Below are 21773 nucleotides of genomic sequence, written 5' to 3'. Positions count from 1 at the left end.
GTCGTTGGGGAGGAGGTTAATGGGAACTTGCTGGTAATAGGCTTGTAGATTAACCAATGAATGTACTAGGTGCTTGTACTATAGATTCCCTGCCAGAAAATCTTGCAAGCTTTATATTAATCATTCTGAGTTGTTTGTATTAAAATTATTCAAATACTGTTCAAATTTTTTTTTTTTTTTTTTTTTTCACTCCAAGAAGTCTGTGCTGAACTACGAGTTCGGGAGCTGTTCTTCAGTTCTGGTTGCCCTCCAAAGATACTGTATATGTAACGTAGGTGTATTGTCGGCAAAACAAAAGGAGACTTGAACCAAAGTGGCAGATCACTAGTGCCGCTGCTTTTTACTTCTATAAACTTTGGCTGATCTAGCCTGAGTTACAGGCATCTGTGACAGGCAACTAGAACTGAAGAGCAAGTACAAACTAAGGTGACAGCACAGTAACACAGACAGGTGACACCGCAGTAAGACAGACAGGTGACAGCGCAGTAACACAGACAGGTGACAGCGCAGTAACACAGGCAGGTGACACCGCAGTAAGACAGACAGGTGACAGCACAGTAACACAGACAGGTGACAGCACAGTAACACAGACAGGTGACAGCGCAGTAACACAGACAGGTGAGAGTGCAGTAACACAGGCAGGTGACAGCGCAGTAACACAGACAGGTGACAGCACAGTAACACAGGCAGGTGACAGCTCAGTAACACAGGCAGGTGACAGCGCAGTAACACAGACAGGTGACAGCGCAGTAACACAGACAGGTGACAGCACAGTAACACAGGCAGGTGGCAGCGCAGTACAGACAGGTGACAGCACAGTAACACAGGCAGGTGACAGCGCAGTAACACAGACAGGTGACAGCACAGTAACACAGGCAGGTGGCAGCGCAGTACAGACAGGTGACAGCACAGTAACACAGGCAGGTGACAGCGCAGTAACACAGACAGGTGACAGCGCAGTAACACAGGCAGGTGACAGCACAGTAACACAGACAGGTGACAGCACAGTAACACAGGCAGGTGACAGCGCAGTAACACAGACAGGTGACAGCACAGTAACACAGGCAGGTGACAGCGCAGTAACACAGACAGGTGACAGCACAGTAACACAGACAGGTGACAGCACAGTAACACAGACTTATAAAAAAAAATAAGTATTTGAATATTTGTAATAAACACCACATAATGATAATCAGTAGCTTTACACTGTTTAAAGTACACAGTAGTGACCACATTGAAGCTGGTGAACAATGACTTGACAACTTTGCTGCCTAGAAACACTGATCCACCAATTGGATGGCAACTGTAAGAAAAATGTTTAGTGTGGACCTCATGGGCTGCAGGTTTCTAGGGGAGCTATTTAAATGAACCCAGCCTTTAAAAAGCAAACAAAAAAAGATGCTATACCTGCATCACTACAACTAAAATGTAATTAGCATGTAAGCAAATCTGACTCTTAAAGACCAGTCTTCCAGATAATGAGTGGAAACACACTATTTTCTCTCTGCCTCTCCCACTTTCCTAAGAACACAGACCACAGAATATTTACCAAATTTGTTGTATGTTTCCCTGAACCTGTGCAAAAGAAAGGATTTAGTGTTACAGCTTGTGTGTGGCCGGGCATATGGAAAAGATATTTCCTGCCATTTAATTTAATTACATCTCTCACATGCCAGCCTCGGGCATGTTGCTCTGGGCCTGTGGGTTTTTTTCTGTGAGAAAAATGGACAGTGCAAAACATTTATTTTGTGTATCCAAAGGATGCATTAACCTAATTTAAACAGTGTAACATTTGCTAAATATGCTAATTATTTCTCTATATATTACAAATACAGTATAGATTATAGAGACAGTAAAACCTGTACAAACCGACATTGTTTGGTACTGGAAAATGGTGCCCTATTTAGACTGTGTGGTGGATTACAGTTACTGTAAAACATATAATACTGTACCTAAAAAAAGGTAAAATGACAAAACTATTAGAAAACTTATAAAGCACAGTATAATAAACACAATAATGCCTCAACAAAATCTTTACCTGTTACTAGCACAAGCTTGTTTAACCATTTCCGTAGAAAGACTTGTTCGTACTGTACCTGCATGCAGGATTCTGGTGTTGTCTGCTGGCATTCAGATTTTCTCTGTGTTGCTTTTAAGTAGGCATCTTTTCCTTCTGAGTGTCTGAAACGGGCTGCCTTGCGATTTAGATTTTTCACTTAACTGTTTTTGTGTTGGTTTGGGTAAATGTTCAGCTTTTGTGATAAATACAAGTTTTCATTCAAGGGATAGCTCGTTGTCTGGACTTTTAGACATTTTATTTGCTGCTCAACAACTGCACAATTCAAAATGGGCCTGGCAGAACATGTGAGTATATCTGCAACGTCATGCTTTTGTTTTTATATATATATATATATATATATATATATATATATATATATATATATATATATATATATATATATATATATACAGTACTGTGCAAAAGTTTTAGGCAGGTGTGAAAAAATGCTGTAAAGTAAGAATGCTTTCAAAAATAGACATGTTAATAGATTATATTTATCAATTAACTAAATGCAAAGTGAGTGAACAGAAGAAAAATCTACATCAAATCCATATTTGGTGTGACCACCCTTTGCCTTCAAAACAGCATCAATTCTTCTAGGTACACTTGCACAAAGTCAGGGATTTTGTAGGCATATAGTCAGGTGTATGATTAAACAATTATACCAAACAGGTGCTAATGATCATCAATTCAATATGTAGGTTGAAACACAGTCATTAACTGAAACAGAAACAGCTATGTAGGAGGAATAAAACTGGGTGAGGAACAGCCAAACTCAGCTAACAAGGTGAGGTTGCTGAAGACAGTTTACTGTCACAAGTCATACACCATGGCAAGACTGAGCACAGCAACAAGACACAAGGTAGTTATACTGCATCAGCAAGGTCTCTCCCAGGCAGAAATTTCAAGGCAGACAGGGATTTCCAGATGTGCTGTCCAAGCTCTTTTGAAGAAGCACAAAGAAACGGGCAACGTTGAGGACCGTAGACGCAGTGGTCGGCCAAGGAAACTTACTGCAGCAGATGAAAGACACATCATGCTTACTTCCCTTCGCAATCGGAAGATGTCCAGCAGTGCCATCAGCTCAGAATTGGCAGAAAACAGTGGGACCCTGATACACCCATCTACTGTCCGGAGAAGTCTAGTCAGAAGTGGCCTTCATGGAAGACTTGCGGCCAAAAAGCCATACCTCCGACGTGGAAACGAGGCCAAGCGATTCAACTATGCACGAAAACACAGGAACTGGGGTGCAGAAAAATGGCAGCAGGTGCTCTGGACTGATGAGTCAAAATTTGAAATATTTGGCTGTAGCAGAAGGCAGTTTGTTTGCCGAGGGGCTGGAGAGCGGTACACGAATGAGTGTCTGCAGGCAACAGTGAAGCATGGTGGAGGTTCCTTGCAAGTTTGGGGCTGCATTTCTGCAAATGGAGTTGGGGATTTGGTCAGAATTAATGGTCTCCTCAATGCTGAGAAGTACAGGCAGATACTTATCCATCATGCAATACCATAAGGGAGGCATCTGATTGGCCCCAAATTTATTCTGCAGCATGACAACAACCCTAAACATACAGCAAAAGTCATTAAGAACTATCTTCAGCGTAAAGAAGAACAAGGAGTCCTGGAAGTGATGGTATGGCCCCCACAGAGCCCTGATCTCAACATCATCGAGTCTGTCTGGGATTACATGAAGAGAGAGAAGCAACTGAGGCTGCCTAAATCCACAGAAGAACTGTGGTTAGTTCTCCAAGATGTTTGGGCCAACCTACCTGCCGAGTTCCTTCAAAAACTGTGTGCAAGTGTACCTAGAAGAATTGATGCTGTTTTGAAAGCAAAGGGTGGTCACACCAAATATTGATTTGATGTAGATTTTTCTTCTGTTCACTCACTTATATATATAATATATATATATATATATATACTAGTTTTAAACTTAGAATAAAAAAATATCACATGACCTGGAGCCAAATTGCGGTCAGATTAACTTAGATTTTTAGGCAGAAGAGACTTCAAAAGCACGCCAGATTCCTAAATAGACAGGTTCCAGGTCGCAGGTTTCTAAAGGGGCTGGATTAGACAGGTTTTACTGGACACACAAAGTGCCTAAATAGTTCATATAATAAGCATATAATGTTTACATCAGAAATGGTTGGTAATTGTAATTATTTATTGTGGGGGGGGGGGGGGGGGGTTGTTAAATAGAGGTTTAGCCAAGGACATAACATAAGAGAAGTCAACATGTCATATCATGTTTATTAGGAAACTAACTTTACAATTTTAAAGACAGCAGGTTTTGCAATAATATTGGACCACGTTCAGAGAAATATCATGAATAAATATGCTCACAACACTTAAGTTACTGGAAGCCTTTGACCCCATTTAAAAGACTAAGACTAAAATATCAACTTTGCCATTACCAAGGAATGTCTTTTTCTCTGCTCTGTTCTTACTTCAGTTCTATATTTAAAACTTTTCATATTATGGAAGCCTAAAAAAATATTTACTTAAGAAATATGAATCTATATGCATCTATAACCATTATATATTTATACAAACTGTTTGGTTTAATAAAGGTAACTTTTTTGTTCATAAGATTGTCTGCTTGTCAGGTTTTAGGCAGTTTTAAAATACTTTGGCACGTACCATGCATTTAAATGCAAACATGATACCTGGGAAAATACATGGAAATAGTTCCACTTGGCAGCTAGAAGAGCCCAGCAAAGTTCTTACTTTTCACCCTTTGATCTTTTATAAAACATGAACACTAGAACTCCTGCTGGGTAGAACGGCAGTGCATTCAAAATGAAACAGCAGCCATACTGTATACGCAGCATTTTTATGCCACTTACGTTAAAATAGATTTTCTCTATTTTCTTTTCTTTTATTTTATGGATTTATAACATTTAAACCAATAATTTGAGCAAGAAAATGTACATGTACACCTTGAGTCTAAATTATTAAGACAGTGTTCTTTGTCATCTGCCATATTTAGGTTTTTTGACTTATACATTTGACTTCCTTCATATTTATACAAAAGAATATTGCTACATTACATAGAAAAATGAAGATTTGTGTACATGTATACTTTCTTAGTTATGCAGTACGAAGAAAGTACAAAGTATGTTACTTTGCTTAAAATAGGCTGTTGGTAAATTATGCTGTATTTTATTTTCGAAATGTATATAGCTCGAGTGAGGTATCAAAGTTGTTTTTGCCCTTCTATAGACGTACAGTGCTAGTTATTGGCTATTCTTAAATTAAAAGTAAAAAAAAAAGTATTTGTTGGGTGAAACATAGTATTTAGCAGTAGTTTTTTGTCTAGAACAAGAAAGCACATACAGTATGTAGACTGCATAGTTCAAGGCACTTTTGTTAAAAATACCCAGTTCTGCAGCTGCTAAATATCTTACACAGAGAAGGGTGTACCTTCAATTGAGGCAACATTAATCTTAGCGCAGATCAACAAAAAAAAGCCCAGTGGTTAAATGCCATTTAGTTGGGAGGTCGTGGATTTGATTACTGGCCAGGTGTGACTCAATCTTGACGTAACCCTAAAATGAGCAGTATAAAACCACTGAACATCAGCATAATGTTTAGCCCAGAGCAGGAATTGCTGCTGAGCCCATTTTGTCACTGGGAAATAAATCTAATTAAGAGTAAAATAGGAGGCCAGCTAATCCTTAGCCGGATTTGCAAAGTCTGTGGAACAGGAAATGTTTAGATGACGCAGCACAATTTATAAACCTGTATTATCTTCCTATCACATTAAGTTGATTTTATCAAACATACAGAACAGGAGATCAAGGAAGAAAGTCCCAAGTAAAGTAACTGGCTACCCTTAAATATCTGAGAGCCGAAAGGGCTGGCTAATGAATGTTGCCCCCAGTGCTTTTCTCAACAGGATATGGGACGCCTTCATCCAAAGGAGAGCTGTCTAGGTCAGACCCCTGATTGCAATGCCCAAGGTCCCATTGCCAGCAGGAAGAAGACTGTCTCACCTCTGGTCCAGTCTAAGCCTAAGGGTGTGGAGTGTGCCGCTGTGCTGTTTGCTAATCCCCTTACAGGACGCCGTGAGAGAGATAAAACAAGCCATTGTGTTACAATTATAGTTCAGCTCAGAGAGGCAATTTTAATTGTAATGGCAATTCAGAAAGACTAATCAGCCATGGAACAAGGAGCCATCTTCTGTCAAAGTGGTCACTACTTACAACTGATACCTCCTAGTGCTGTTTAAAGAGCTAGTGTTCAATGTCCCAGCGTAAAATAGTAGATAATCACTCTTTTACCCAGAAGGCAGAAAGCCACTCAGGCATGAAATAAGGAACTGCAGTAGGTCCAGACAGAACTATATCTGTATGTGCTTCAAGCAGCACCAGATGAACCAGTACTAGCAAATGTCTCAATTAAATCCCCATACATTTACAATTAGGGCACTTGATGTATCAGTAGAATCCTGTGGATCCCTGTTCAGTAAACAAGACAAGGCTGTATTGTTCCTGAGCTCAACAGCGGAATGCAATAGATTCTTCTGCCATCTTAGTCAACTGTTGACTTAAGTGACATTTTTAATGTGACTGTGTGTGTGTGTGTCTGTTTAAGTTCAAAGGGAAAATATGTATAAAAAATACATACATGCATAAACCAGGTAGTTGACTGAATCACGTTAACAATAATATTTTCTGTATTCTACTCATTGAGATTTCATGTCACATTTATGTAATTTGAGAAAAGGCTGATACAGTCACTGAAACAAAAAGCTATTTAACTGAATTCAGTTAAATAAATACACTTTCTACAAGATAATATGAGCAGTTGTTAAATTATTATTAAGAATTGACACCAGTATATTGAGTACTAGACTGAGTCTAATGGACAACAATGCAAACTCTCAGCTGCATCAATGAACCAGATACTCCTGAGTGAAAGTGAATTGTTTTTGTGGGCAGGTGGTATGAATCACTGTTGTTGACAACAGCTTATTGCTTATAATAGGCTGTTTGGAAGCTGGAGTTGATTGCCTATTAGCCATATGTAATGGGTCTGTACCATACTGTTTTACACATAATAGTTCTATAATTTATTTTCCAGAATGTCTGCCATGTCCTATGTCCTGAGGAAACCATTGTCTGTTGTGTCACTTAGATGTTATAGAATAAACATAATGTAACACTGGTACAAGAAGACAGTCACTTAAGATGAAAATATGAAATATGAAATCCAAAGAGTGCCATGCCAGGTCAGAAAATGTGTATGAGTTAGCATGGAATGTTTTGTACAGTAAAACCTGTACAATCTGGTGTCACTTGGGACCGAAAAGTGTGCCGGATTAGACAGTGTGCTGGATTATAGAGTTACTGTAAATAAATTGAATATTGTACCTAAAAAAAGGCAGAATGACAAAACTATTTCAGTGCTATTTGTTTGTTGTGTGGACGTTTAGACATATATTTGCTGTTCAACAGCTGCACAATTCCGAATGGCACCAGTGGAATGTGTGAGCAGACATGTCTTAAATTTAGAAAAGAAAAATCACATGATCATATGTACATTGATTTTAGGCAGGAGAGATTTCAAAATCATGCTGGATTCCAGAATAGACAAGTTGGGTTGTAGAGGGTATCACACCATTCATTTCAATAGGGATTTGGTCAGCACCCAAAAAACATGCCGAATAACACAGAATGCTGGTATAGACATGGGCTGGATTAGTCACAAGACTTAAACAGGTGTTTATTTGATAGGTCCAATCTTCTAGTAGGTTCTTTATTGAATTAGAAAAAATAAGCAAGAGCTAAATAATTTTTGGGAAAAAATTTAATAATTATCCCCTATTTTAATATACAAAACATAGCCTTTGACCCCTACTCACTAACTTAAGGACAACTTTTCAGAGTATTGATTCCAGTCTATAAAAACAACTCATACATTTTAAAATAAACATTTTGAAAACAAGCCTCAGGAAAAAAAAAAAAAAAAGCCATGACATACAGAAGACTGGTAAACACAATCAAAGACTGCATACAATTTCAAGCCAGCTCTTATGTGTTGGGAGATTGTGAGACTAGATGGAAAATACCAGTAAGAATTATTGTGGTTTAGGTTTGTTATCCTTTTCCAACTTCTGTTAGCTTTTCTGTAGAAGAAATACAGAGAGTGAAAGAATTCAAAGAAGAAATGTAATGTAACATTATGTTTTTCTTTCTGCACATTAATAATGTCCTATTGGTGCGAGACAGTGCTGCTTAGTGGTTTTTGGCATGAAGGTAAAGGAACGATTTTTGCTAAGTGTAAAAAAAGACCACCTCTAACTAGAAAACTGCACTGGCAGTTTGTTTTCCTGGAGGCATTTATTTCTTATCATTTGCCCAGTTCATAGAGCTGTAGTAAATGTTATTTTCATGAACTGCAAGTCTATTGTCTTCCAAATGTACAACTTTCAATTTGGCCTAAAGGACCTTGTCATCAGAAAGAATACTGTTCAGTGATATATTCAAAGAACTAGTGCAGGTGGACAGGTGTGTATTTACAGAAGCCCACAGCCATGATATTTCCTATGTCATCAGTGTTTGTTACGAACATTTGAAAAGTGTAAAATTCATAACTGATTATTAATTTCTTAGCAGATGCCCTTATCCAGGGTGACTTACAATTGTTACAAGATATCACATTATTTTTACATACAATTACATTATTTTTTAACATACAATTACCATTTATACAGTTGGGTTTTTACTGGAGTAATCTAGGTAAAGTACCTTGCTCAAGGGTACATCAGCAGTGTCCCCACCAGGGATTGAACCCACGACCCTCCGGTCAAGAGTCCAGAGCCCTAACCACTACTCCATACTGCTGCCACAAATGAGTGTCTCGCAAATGATTGTCTCGACATCTGAGATAAGAAGAATGAGATTTTAGTTTTTTTATTACTACTAAAAGACAAATGTATTTTATTTTTTAACAACATAAGAATAGTTGTATTTGTATTGGTAATAGAACTGGGGGAGAATGACAAGGGTTGTAAAAATACAAACCCTTTCAGGGGGATTCAAATGTATAATTCAATTTGTCCGGTAAGTCCGTTAGACAAGCAACATACACGCATGCTCTCCTGTGAATTGAAAGGAATTCCAGTAGTGACCTATCAGTAGAGAGATGAAACAAACACGCAAACGCAGATAAAAAAAAGAAAACGGTTTATATAGCAGTCAGTCTCACTGGTCAGTGTCATCCATATTGTTATCTGAGTCCTTCAAGGATTAATATTTCTTTTCAAGTTTAATTAGATAAGAGGCCAAGAGGAGGAGTGCCCTGGAGTGTTCAAAGGGTATAAAGCAGCCAAGAGCTGGTTTAGCTCAAGTCTGATTGATAGGTGATACTGAGCTACCCCAGTGGCCTAATGAAGGAAGCACCCCTTCGAAAAGAAAGACTAGCAAACTTGACTTTCCCAGCAAGAAAGGCAAATGTGGCTGAGCATCACTTAATATCCTTTTCACTGATTCCTGGGACACACGTCATACCTGTTAGTGTCCAGAAGTAATACTTACTAACTGGTCATGGCTCCCATTTTCCCCACTGTAATGCAACCGCATTGAAATTTGATGGGGCTTTGATGTTTTCTAAATGTAATCCATTTTTGAAATGGGTCAGCCCTTTTTTCAGTAGTCTCTGAAGGGCAAAAGGTTAAGGCTGTCACATCATAGACTTAACAAGCATTCTTAAAGCTGTTAAGATGAACCCTGTACCCTTTTAAAATGGGCAACCTAAAGATGAACATCCATAAAAGTCCACTCTATTTTTGGACTTTTCAACAGTAGTGAAAAGGTATATCTTTGCATTTGGAAAAATAAATACAGTGTTCTATATTAAAAATGAAGTTAACCAAAAGTAACTGAAAGACACAGTATTATTTAAAAAAAACTTTAACATTTTTTTTTATTTTGTGTGTCCAATTTTAATTTTCCCCCCGATTTTCTCCAAATTTGGAATGCCCAATCACTTTTCTCCTCACCACAGCGATTTCCCACATGGCTCAGGAGACCCAAAGATTCAGTGGGCCTCCTCCGATCCCACGACAAAGCCAGCTTCCTTTTTCACCCAGGAACTCGAGAGGTTCAAACAAGCTACTGACCTCTGGAGGACAAAGGCCAGCCCTGCAAGTGTCCGCCCTGAGCACAATGGGCACCTGGCCAGCAGGGTTCACTGTAGAGCGATGAGGATAAACAGTCCCAGCTGGTTTTACCTCCCTAACCCACGGGAGTGCCCTTCCGAGTCCCCAGCGAAGACCGGCCTACTTCGCACAGCCAGAATGCAAACCTGCACTGTATGACACCCTGCACACCACACTTACAGTATTACCTTTATATTATACTTACCAATTTACTCAAGTACATGTAAATTAGTTCGGATTTCTTTAAGTTTCTTTAAGTTTCTTTGTTATATTTATATATATATATATATATATATATATATATATATATATATATATATATATATATATATATATATATATATATATATAACTTAACATATCATTCCAGATACAATTTACTGGAAACCATACTTTGATCAGATCTGCAAAACACAAAAATCATAAAACTCCCACAGGAAACAAATCAGCCTTTATAATACTGTACCATATATACCAGTAAATAAAATGGTAACTAAATAAAATAAAAGAACAAAGGACTTTTTTTTGAAAGACAGAATATAACATTTTACATTAAAACAAATTAAATTACAGCATTTATCTCTTGGAATCAGCTCTGCTTTTCCTTAATAATGTTTACTTTTCCTGCAAAGGAAAGCAGACATCAAAAATATTTTCTGGAATGTTGAAGCTAAATAGGTTATGCTTAACTCAATAATATCTTATACAAATAGCCTGGAGCTGGGCTTTTTCCAGTGCAATCAAAAAGCCCTCACTTCTTGGAGAAGTAAGAAACATTGAGCTGGTATTGTATACCTCTAATCACTAATCTTTATGTGCTTTCCTGACCTTGGACCTGGGTTTGGAAATACCCGTGCGATACCCAACCCTTCTGTCACTGCTGGAGTGAAGGACTCCTTTTTTTCCTCTTCAAGACTTCCGGCGCTTGACAGCTGTAAAGAATTATCATAAACACTCTTTGGTTGTCCTTTGGCCACTGCACTGGCCAGTGGTCCTAACAAAGGTCACAGTGGTCAGAAATCAGTACACGTTAGAGCAAGGCCTTGGGGAGTTCATTCATGTTTAAAGGGGCAGAGGTTAGTCATAGTTGTTTCCTTTTGGATTGGTTCATTTTTTAAGATTTTACCGTTTCCGTCACATCATTTTTTACTAAAGTATTGGAGGATTTATTTATTGTGAAGAAATCTGTCTGTTCAGAATTCATTTTTTAATAATAATAATAATAATAATAATAATAATAATAATAATAATAATAATAATAATAATAATGCACAGTATGTATTTAAAATGTTTTATGTGTGGCTTGGTTGCCCATTGCATAAAAAGTCGGTTTATACAGTAATTTTAAATGTTTTGTTCTTGTTGTGTTTTGGTAACATGGGGCTGTGTGGCAAAGTGGTTTGTTGTGCGCAGCTGTAGAGGTGATGCAGCGCTCCATCAGTAACACACAGACAGAGTTCACAGTGCAAACAGTTATTTTATTGTTATTTTTCATGGTTTTGCACCGTTCAATAATAGCGCTGGCAACTACACATCAATGTGTAGTTTGCACAGCAAAATAATACTTGGCTTCAGTCCCAAAACAATAATAAACAAAAGCAATGTCCCGGCACGGCTCCTCGTCCTTTCACGGTGCGCCCGTGCTGGTGGTGAATACACAGTGATTAGTGACTTGGTGCAGTAGTTGTAATCCGGGTTTTAATGTTGGCTTGACAGCGACAGCTCCTGGGTGTTTAGCCATCTAATAATTACAAATAAACAGTATTCCTGTACTCCTTTTACAGGTCCGTCCGTAACTAAAACAAAGGAACAGATCCCTCGGCCACATCCTTTGAAATACCATCAGTCACGCCCCCTTCGGAGGCGAGTCCAATCATGTATCCTCCAATCCGTGACTGACACATCGCCTACAGCATTAAGGCAATGACTTCTGGTATTGTGGCTCCGCCCCCTTCCTGGATGACTGACTTCTAACTGACCCTGGAATGAACTGTCAAACCATCCAGTCCGGGGCACACTGTTCCCTTTACCCTGCGTCCTCACAGGTCGGGAGGGAGATTGTTGACTAGGATTCATTCGTTCTTTGTCACAGGCTGTTATCCAGTCAAGTTTACTTTCATAGAGAGAATGAGAAACAACAATAATAAGCAAGCCCAGTTTTCTAGAACGACACGATTACTCATCGGGCCATTAAAAAAGGCTGCAGCTGTCAAGTGCTTACAAAATATTTGCTCCCGGGATGTTGCCATTCTTAATGAATTCCAATAACTGAGTTATTTCACTGCAGCTGCATGTACAGCATTTTTTTTTTAATATCCAAGAATTAATGTTTCAATAGAGGCCCTTTTCTGCAATGTTTTGATTCATTTATTGAATTATGTCACCCACTCTTTCCAGCAGTACAGTTTTGAATGATCTTACTCTAAGATGAAAGATAATTGATGTATGGTTATGTAAGACATTTTTATGTTGTGGTGCACAACATCTTACTGTATAAGTACAGCTATTATTATACAAATAATATACCTTATAAAAGTTGTATGTAATTCAATAGTAAAATCTTAGCAGCTGTGGTAAAGTATGGTAGAAAAAAAAATGTCTCTCTTGATACCATTTCATGTTATTCCTATTCAGATCATACAAACATGGCTGAAACCTAAGTGAACCCAGTGGAAAACACTATGCTTGTCACTGGCATTGTAGATTTTTGTATCACTAATGAACATCAGGCAGTTGCCATTGTTATTGGAAATGGAAACAGCTAGGTTCACGCAGTTTATTTTCCAGCATGCCAGGAGAGAGGGGCTGTTTATCGGACAGTGTCCTGAGAAATGTCCCTATTCACTTTGTCAGAAGGATAAGATCAACAGCACACGAGGGGCAGCTGTACTGCTACTTGAGCTTACACAGGGCTCCCATATTAGGGAATAAAGAGTTGAGATGCACTGGGAATCATCTGTGCAGCTTCACTAAAGAGAAATCCACACACATGAGGGGGCAGTCAGGAAACCTGCAAAATAACAGACCCAAGCAAATCAAGGGACAACTAAATAGAACAATTAGAATTACCATGTTGGTACTGCAGCTGTTCCACTTTGGATTTGAAAATTACAACAAAGTGCAGACAAGAGCCTATGTTTACAGCATCCTATATTATCCAGGTCCTGAGAATTGTAAATAACGTTTATTTCACGCTCCTCTGACATAAAATGTTAATAATAGTACGCATGAATTGCTATTTTTTCTCACTTAAAATTACAATTGTGCATTTCATTAGAATATCTATCTATCTATCTATCTATCTATCTATCTATCTATCTATCTATATATATGTGTGTGTGTGTGTGTGTGTGTGTGTGTGTATAATTCTGTATAAAACTTACAATGGATGGATTGAGATACTACTCTTTATACAAAAATAAACTTTATGGCAAGTCTATGAGTAATGTCACAGCAATAAATACCAACATTGTATTTTTCTTTGCTTGCTATCCTTTTTAATTTTAAATACTGCTACTACTAATTATAATCATTGACCAGTCTTTTCACTGGGAAAGTTGATTATTATGATAACAACAAATTCACCTAATTCATGGTATGGGTAGACTATGGACACTAACACTATTCCGCATGTCTTTATTGACATCGGATCAAAAGTAAAAGTCAGGATGTTACTACATTTCATTATTGAAGCCACAAGCAACATATTAACAGAATATAATATATAATACAATAAAATATTATATAAATGAGTCTTGTCTGTGTGGTTTTCAAATCAGGTACAGTTAAGTCAGAATGCTTCACCAGTTACGTAATTATCACATACAAGTCATGTTATTGTGACTTTTGGGAAATTTGGAAAGATGTGTGCCAGGACAGTTGGTATTTCACATTTAAGATCTTACTGATTTTGGTTAACAATGTGATGTCTCCAAACTTTTTTTTTTTTTTTTTTGCTCTCTTAATCAGCACTCAGTACTGATGCTTGACAAACTACCCCTGTTAACCTAGTGTGACCAATCATGGTTCCATACACCATGAATGGGTTTCTGTTACCAGATTATGCTTCAAAAGCCCACACTGTAGCAAACAAAAGAATAGGGAGCTGTTCAAATCTATGATGGTGGTGGCAAAATATGGATGCCTCTCTATCATCATAATCACTGTAGATACAAGTAAATCAAGCTTTATTCTTTAAGAAATACTGTTCACTATTTATCCTGACCAGCACAGGGTCAGTGCACCAAAAATTTGATATTCCAATAGATTATTTAGAAGGTCTCTCGTTTTCCACCTTCAGTATGGACTAGATTTATATGAACTTACTCACTTATGTGTGCTTTCCCAATATAATAAACCATTAAGTGTGCACCGATTCTGAATATGGCTGGTATATTTATGTATGTTTTTTCTTTCCTTATAATTCTTATAACTGATATCAGTTCCATAGCCCTCTATGATGTCATTCCCTGAATATCTATTGTTGTAAGGAATCTGCCATGACTGATCTTACATCCCGCGGTCATTTTAGCAACAGTTGTAAGCAGTTTAATCAGAAATTGTATCTTCTGCCTAATCAGTGGATTGGTTTGCTTCAAAAATATGGGTTAAGAGTTCCATATCCTTTTTCAAAGGAGCCTTAAATCAATTCCACAGAACAAATTTGGTGATTATGCACATTGTAGTTATTGATGAGCTGAAATGATATTCATATTCAGAATTTCAGTTTCTTTTTAAACTTGTTTTGATCATGTTGAGAAAGAATAATGTTCATGTATATCCAGTGTGGCAAGTGATTAAGTGGGGGTGTGCGTTCTTGAAAGAAAACTGGGGAGAGTTTACTGGCATGATTCTAACATTTTAAACTCAAACTGCAAAATAAACAGTAATAGAGATTTTTTTTTTTTTTTAAAGATCACCTGCAAAGGATTTACAGTGCTTTTAACATGGGGATCCGTCAGCAATTACACATAAATCATGTTACTGTGTGGCCATTCATTATTAGATGGCTTGCTTCAGGATCAAAAAGTAAAATATCTGTTTCACTTTTCAAAAATGCTTGTACTTCAGTTACTGTTGCCACTGATAGATCTTTATATTAGTATTGCCAACATTAATGTCCCTTTTTTAAAAAAAAAGGATTATACAGATTATGTATATATATAGATAGATAGAACTGACCCAGCTAAGGGGCAAGGCAAGAATGAACATTAGGCTTATGGTCATAAATCAGTGATGTTATATTTTGATGTGACATGATCTAGCATGTATTTTCAGTCCAGACTCTGTATCTGCATACTAGGTCCTTAATGTGAATAGCAGAGTTCTTGGAGGAGCCCTTGAGAGTATGATCTTCATTGGAACTCTTTTCATTACTGATAGAGGTATTAATCATGCGTTGGGAAAGATATTTCCCTCTATGATTATCTATTTTGCTTATCAGGACCTTAGAGGATTACTCTATAGGTATGTGACTGGATAATGGAATGCTGAAAGGGACCTAATGTACATTAGCTTGCTGTCATTCAAGGTGGTCCTGCTGTGTTGTTTTAGGAATGTCATGAAATGTAAATGTCCACTGTTAGATCACCTCATACACATGTAAATATGTGCATGGCTCTGTTTTGTCTAAAAGAATATTAAAAAATCAGGTTATTTTCATTTTTCCTCTTTGTCGGAGAGAGAGAGAGAGAGAGAGAGAGAGAGAGAGAGAGAGAGAGAGAGAGAGAGAGAGAGAGAGAGAGAGAGAGAGAGAGAGAGAGAGAGAGAGAGAGAGAGAGAGAGAGAGAGAGAGAGAGAGAGAGAGAGAGAGAGAGAGAGAGAGAGAGAGCTTCAATGTCTGCCGGGCCCACTAAAACAAAATGGTTAATTAAATTTTGTGCGTTTAACAGAAATTCTAGCCCAGAGGAGGGCTTGAGGAATCCAGCTGCACTCCAAGGAATTTGTGGAAAATCTTTCATCTTGAGAAAAGACTTTATCCCTGGCCAGGGCAATGCTACATTTCACAAGCCTAATGGCCCCTGGATAAAATTCCTAAGCTACCTGGTTCCTGATTTAAATTTCAAGTGATTAAAAATCAGGATTCCCTGGATAACATTCATTTGATCATCTAAACAGAAACACCTGTTTAACCATTTGTTTCTACTTTTTACAGGAACAGGTCAGGTTTTTCCTGCTCCACAGATACACAGAGCAGACAGTTGGGAATGAAAGAGCATTACAATTGAAATTTCTATGAATGTATTTTGTGAAAGTTAAAAAAAAAAAAACCTTCACTGTAATTGATATTAGCTTACATTAGCAGTCTCACTCATTACAGTTGTTGCATTATTATATAGACGGCATATAATCTACAGACTGGCGTTTTGTTAATAGTACTGATTACAATGAAAAACAGGAAACTACAGTCTTAGAATATAGAATAATGTGATACAATCCTAGTACAGTATAATACAGGCATCTTTAAAAAATGTTATGTGTTTCCTTCATTTCCTTCTAGTCTAATAAAGGCATTTCATTACCTTTAAAGTGAATGATGACCAGTTTGTTCAAAAATGTTTTTTTTTTGTGTGGTATAAACAAACTTCATAGAAAAAGGTATCTTGTGCGAAGGTGAAATAATACACAAAATTAAATACTTAAATAAACAATTTGAGCATGGATATTGCAGAGGTGAATTCTTGCTGGATCCAAACCTATATTCATTTTGAAAATAAACATAATGATCTTTTTTAAGTTCCAGATCAAAATAAAACACTTGCCTAGATGAACATAAAGCTGTCACTTTGATGTTGAAAGTTTCTGTAACTGTTTGAGAACTGACAGGCTTGTTACTGTCACCTAGTAGCTGCAGTCAAGTAATCAGCCTGTGAGTGACAGTGTGAAAGCATCTGTTGAATGGATTTATGGAGTAGGCCCCAGATTTTTTCACACTATTTATTATATGCTTGACCTAATGAACTTAATTTGTTGACATGTTTCTCGAAGTGTTTTGCCCGGTACCTCTCACATTTCTTCCTACTGTGCTGTTTCCATGGCAACAGCAACTCCAGGAGCATCAACGTGTCCACCAGCTTCGACTGTACCAGACTCAGACAACTGTGGTTGGCATAATGGGACTAGAAAAACATCAGCCTGTGTCCAGAACTCTGTCGTCTCCTGCTGCCTCGGCCTTACAGCACCAGTTACCAGACCAGCCTGTCATTCACTCATTCACTACTGGTAGGAATCCCACAGGAGTCTTTTTAACAGCCAGGATAATTGCCATATTCAAGTAGGATCAACTGATTTATATGCCCTGAATACCACAGATAGCAGCACAATACGTATAACATCATTGTTATTTACATTTTCAAGTTCAGCTGGCAATAGCTATGTCCATTGGCTGTTGATAATCCAGCCTGAATAATCATGCATTATGTAAGGAATTTAGGGAAGTCACAGACAAACAGGTGCTGTCGTGTTCACATGGTTAATTGTTAATTCCTCTTTAGGTAGCATGAATTGAGCTGCTTACATTTACATTTTCAGGCTTTTCTTTTTCTTATAAATGTCAATACAGTTTATTTAAGCCACAAAGATTGAAAAATTGGAGATTTATAACTTTTTGTTGGCCCTGAACATCCAGTTTTGGCAAGTTGCACACATAACTGTGGTTCTGTCACAAGGGGGTAGAAACGTATCTGTCTGTCAGTCTTCCTTTCATCTTACTGCCTGGTTATTCATGTGTAGATCCATCTAACTGTTTGTTATTTGGAAATATGGAACAGCAAAAAATTGTTTGAAATCCAAAGGAGAAATAGTAACTGGCTGACATTTCAGCTGGAACTGTTTTGTAACGTGACAATCTGATAATCAATGTTGAAGAAAACATGTAAAGAAAGGTTTTCCTTGTCACAGTTATCACATAAAAAGAACATGCAACTTTATTAATATTCTAGAAGTTTCAGTGTTTAAATTCTCATTGTGTCAGTTGCTTGCTTTCTAGTTCTTTCCTCAAAACCAGAGGCCCTCACTAACCATTTGGAAACTAAAATAATACCTGTCAAATCTTTAAGATGAACGTAATACAAGTTATTCTTTCTGCTCTCACATCTAGTGCTCTCTTGCATTCACAGGTGTAGTGTATGATACTGTCATGCTGAAACATCAGTGCATCTGCGGCAACTCCTCTGACCACCCTGAGCATGGAGGAAGGATACAGAGCATCTGGTCCAGACTACAGGACACAGGTTTACTCAACCACTGCGAGGTGCATTTTACAAATAGAAAACAATGACTGACCTTTACATGTCACAAAGGTTGGATTCAGTTTAAACTGAGGGATTTAAAGTTTAACTATATAAATCACTGTTGTATTAATCAAAATTCCAGTACATCTTATGTTGTGTATAGATGTCATCCCATGCACAAGATTATATCACTTATAACAATAAGACACCCTAAACGTGATGTATTAACTCATGCATACATATTTATTGTTTTATGTTATTTAAATTATTATTATTATTATTTATTTCTTAGCAGACACCCTTATCCAGGGCAACTTACAATTGTTACAAGATATCACATTATACATTATTTCACATTATACAGATATCACATTATTTTACATACCCATTACCCATTTATACAGTTGGGTTTTTACTGGAGCCATCTAGGTAAAGTACCTTGCTCAAGGGTACAACAGCAGTGTCCCCCACTGGGGATTGAACCCACAACCCTCCGGTCAAGAGTCCAGAGCCCTAACCACTACTCCACACTGCTGCCCTTAAAAAAATGGTTATTGGGTGATTGTTTGTTATATAACATGTTTGCTTTCAAAATTGTGCTGGAAGACAGCAGTTTGTTGCTTTTATAGCTATAGCAGACAATCAGGCAGAAATCTTAACTTACATTGACCTTAGAGGCCTATTAGTACATTTTTGTACAACCTAATAAAAGATTCCTGTTAGAACAATGGGGTCACTAAGTCCTATAAATTAGCATTTTTAAATGTATTAAATATGTTTTTATTTATTTTTTACCCACCATAATACTTATTAATATGTGATATTATCCCAAACAGCTTATTAAATGTTCTGCAAATGGTACTTGTATAACATGAACATAGGTGAGGCCTCAATCGACATAGGAACCGTTGCTATGGCAATATGGTTACTCAACGGGTCTCCTAGGTGCCAAAAAAATCAGTTAAAAGCATCTGTGGCAAGATGGCTTGCGGGTGACGTCAGACCAGGGAGGTGGCAGACACAGTACTGAGGTATGGAAGTGTTGTTGCACAAGTTTAATAACAAAATAACAGTTTTAGACAAGCAAAACACTTTGTAAAACAAAACGGCACAATGTCCAAAACAGACAGACAACCAGACATGGAACACACAAGTATCGCACTGGTTTATATCCAGCATGAATAGCAATTGTATTTGTTGTTTTTATTTCACCTGTTTTCGTTCCCCCTCTGAACACACCAACCGCGTTCAGCCAAAGCTGCAGGTTTTTATACATTTGACCGTCTCCAGATTAGCAATAAATGAATCAATCTGGAGATGGTCACATTCTGCACGAGTTTAGCATAGATGGGGAATTTTGACCGCATCCATGCTGTCAAACAAAAATAAGTAAACATTGTGTTTTTACACACTTAAACAATACCTTTTAAATAATAATAACACAACAATACAAAATAATACACATGCACACAGGAGCAAGGTATACTCCGTCACAGCATCCCACAAACTTTTAAGGTATCTCAGGTCTCTACGGGCCAAAGTATTTCAGTATTAATTATGTAAGAGCAGTAGAAATAGCAGTAGAAACACCCTTAATATGTATGCTGTACTAATGCATTGCACACAATTGTAAAAACAACTGTGTCAGCAATACTTAATTATATTGCAGTGTATACAGAAGATGTATCCAAACTTCAAACTTCATCTAACTTCAAATACTCATCATAATTCTTTCAAATGACTTAAGTTTCAGCAGCTGTGAGTTATGTTTTATATGCACTGGAAAGCAGTGTAGATATTAAAATAAATATTTAGGCTCCACTGAAACCAGAACCCGGACAGTTTGCAGTCCCTGAGGACCAGAGTACGAAACCACTGCCATACATGATGTAAGCCTGTTAGAAATGATACAGCACTCACATGAAGAAAACAGAAAGAAGAGCACAGAGTCTTCATAATTTCCAGCTAAGGTATTTTAGTTGTAGCTTGTCAGGTTTTCCTATGTTTTAATATGTGAGTGTGTTTACTGACACCCATCAGGTCTGGTCTTAGCTTGAGTATGGCCTAAGCCAAAGTACACTATATTAAGACTGAAGCCTGTCAGAATGCAGTCTTGGTTCGTTGGTGATTTTTCTCAGCAAAACTATGACCGAGGTGCTGTTCTAAAATATAAGCTGTGCTGTCCAAGCTTATAAAAAAAGTCTTGGCTGGCTTGCTCACCCTTAACATTTATGTAATACTGTAACATTAAATGTAATGTCGTCAAATCCTTTAAACAAAAAAAAAAGAAGAATATGAATAGCACTTGTGTTACAAATAAAATATGAATGTTGATTTTAAATAAAATATATAACGTAAATGAAATATATTTTATTTTACACTCAGACATTTGGTACATATAATTGTTAACAAATAAATAACAGATGATAGCTATAGAGTTCATGTAGCAATGCTCTTCTTGCTTCAGAATCAGTATTAAATCCATCCTTGACTAGCAACAATATCTAAAGCATCTGTCTACAAATGTTAAACGGTATTTGCCTTTCACTGACACTGTAATATACAGCTATGGCCAAAAGTGTTGCATCACTATATAGAATTAATTAATTTTGCTTCTTAAAGTCAAATAATACCTGCTGAATAAGTTAACATATTGAATTATGTCATTTTGTATTTTCTTTGATTATGATGTTGATATATATTATTATATCTCAATCTTAAAATTCAAAGTGATGCAAAACCTTTGGCCATAGCTGTACATGTCAATAAGTTCCTTGTTGCAGTATTGTGAAAAAGTTTGTTTTCCTTCTTTTTTCAGCGAGTCAAGGGTCGAAAAGCCAGTCTAGAAGAAATCCAGCTGGTTCATTCAGAGCATCATTCATTGTTGTACGGCACCAACCCACTAAACAGGCAGACATTAGACACCAAGAAACTACTAGGTCTGTATAGGATGCTGTTCTAATAGAGCAGTACATTCCAGCACTGTTATTAGTCATGTATGGTGAACCTCTTCAAAACCATTATCCCAAACACATTAGCTGTTACAGTTAATAAGGTTGATGGGTAATCATAGCAGTTTTATAATAATAGTGTTGCTACAGTAGCATGGTGGCTTTTGAACAGATGATAAGAAATTGGAATTGATTAACCTGCATGTATTGAATACCTTAACACCTCATCTTGAGTACTCATAGATCTGCAGTATTTCATACAAAAAAATAAAACCATCACAGGGCAGAAGAAACTGCCCATGTCTCCTTTAAGAATAAATCTTACCAGTCTCACATATATATATATATATATATATATATATATA

At 37.2% G+C, this 21773-nt stretch overlaps 1 protein-coding gene across 5 annotated transcripts in view; it reads left to right on the top strand.

The window, feature by feature from the left end:
* LOC117394690 (histone deacetylase 9-like) overlaps positions 1-21773 on the top strand; it is a 213959-nt gene that overhangs the window by 141442 nt on the left and 50744 nt on the right. For all 5 annotated transcript variants that reach the window (XM_059011775.1, XM_059011754.1, XM_033993142.3 and 2 more), the window contains 3 exons: positions 17270-17447; positions 18344-18477; positions 21276-21396. In XM_059011775.1, the coding sequence (XP_058867758.1) occupies positions 17270-17447; positions 18344-18477; positions 21276-21396 (433 nt within the window). The remainder of the gene's footprint in view (positions 1-17269; positions 17448-18343; positions 18478-21275; positions 21397-21773) is intronic.

Source organism: Acipenser ruthenus, chromosome 3 (assembly GCF_902713425.1).
Source record: "Acipenser ruthenus chromosome 3, fAciRut3.2 maternal haplotype, whole genome shotgun sequence".
NCBI classification, from domain to species: domain Eukaryota; kingdom Metazoa; phylum Chordata; class Actinopteri; order Acipenseriformes; family Acipenseridae; genus Acipenser; species Acipenser ruthenus.
This window is presented reverse-complemented; position numbering and strand designations above follow the sequence as displayed.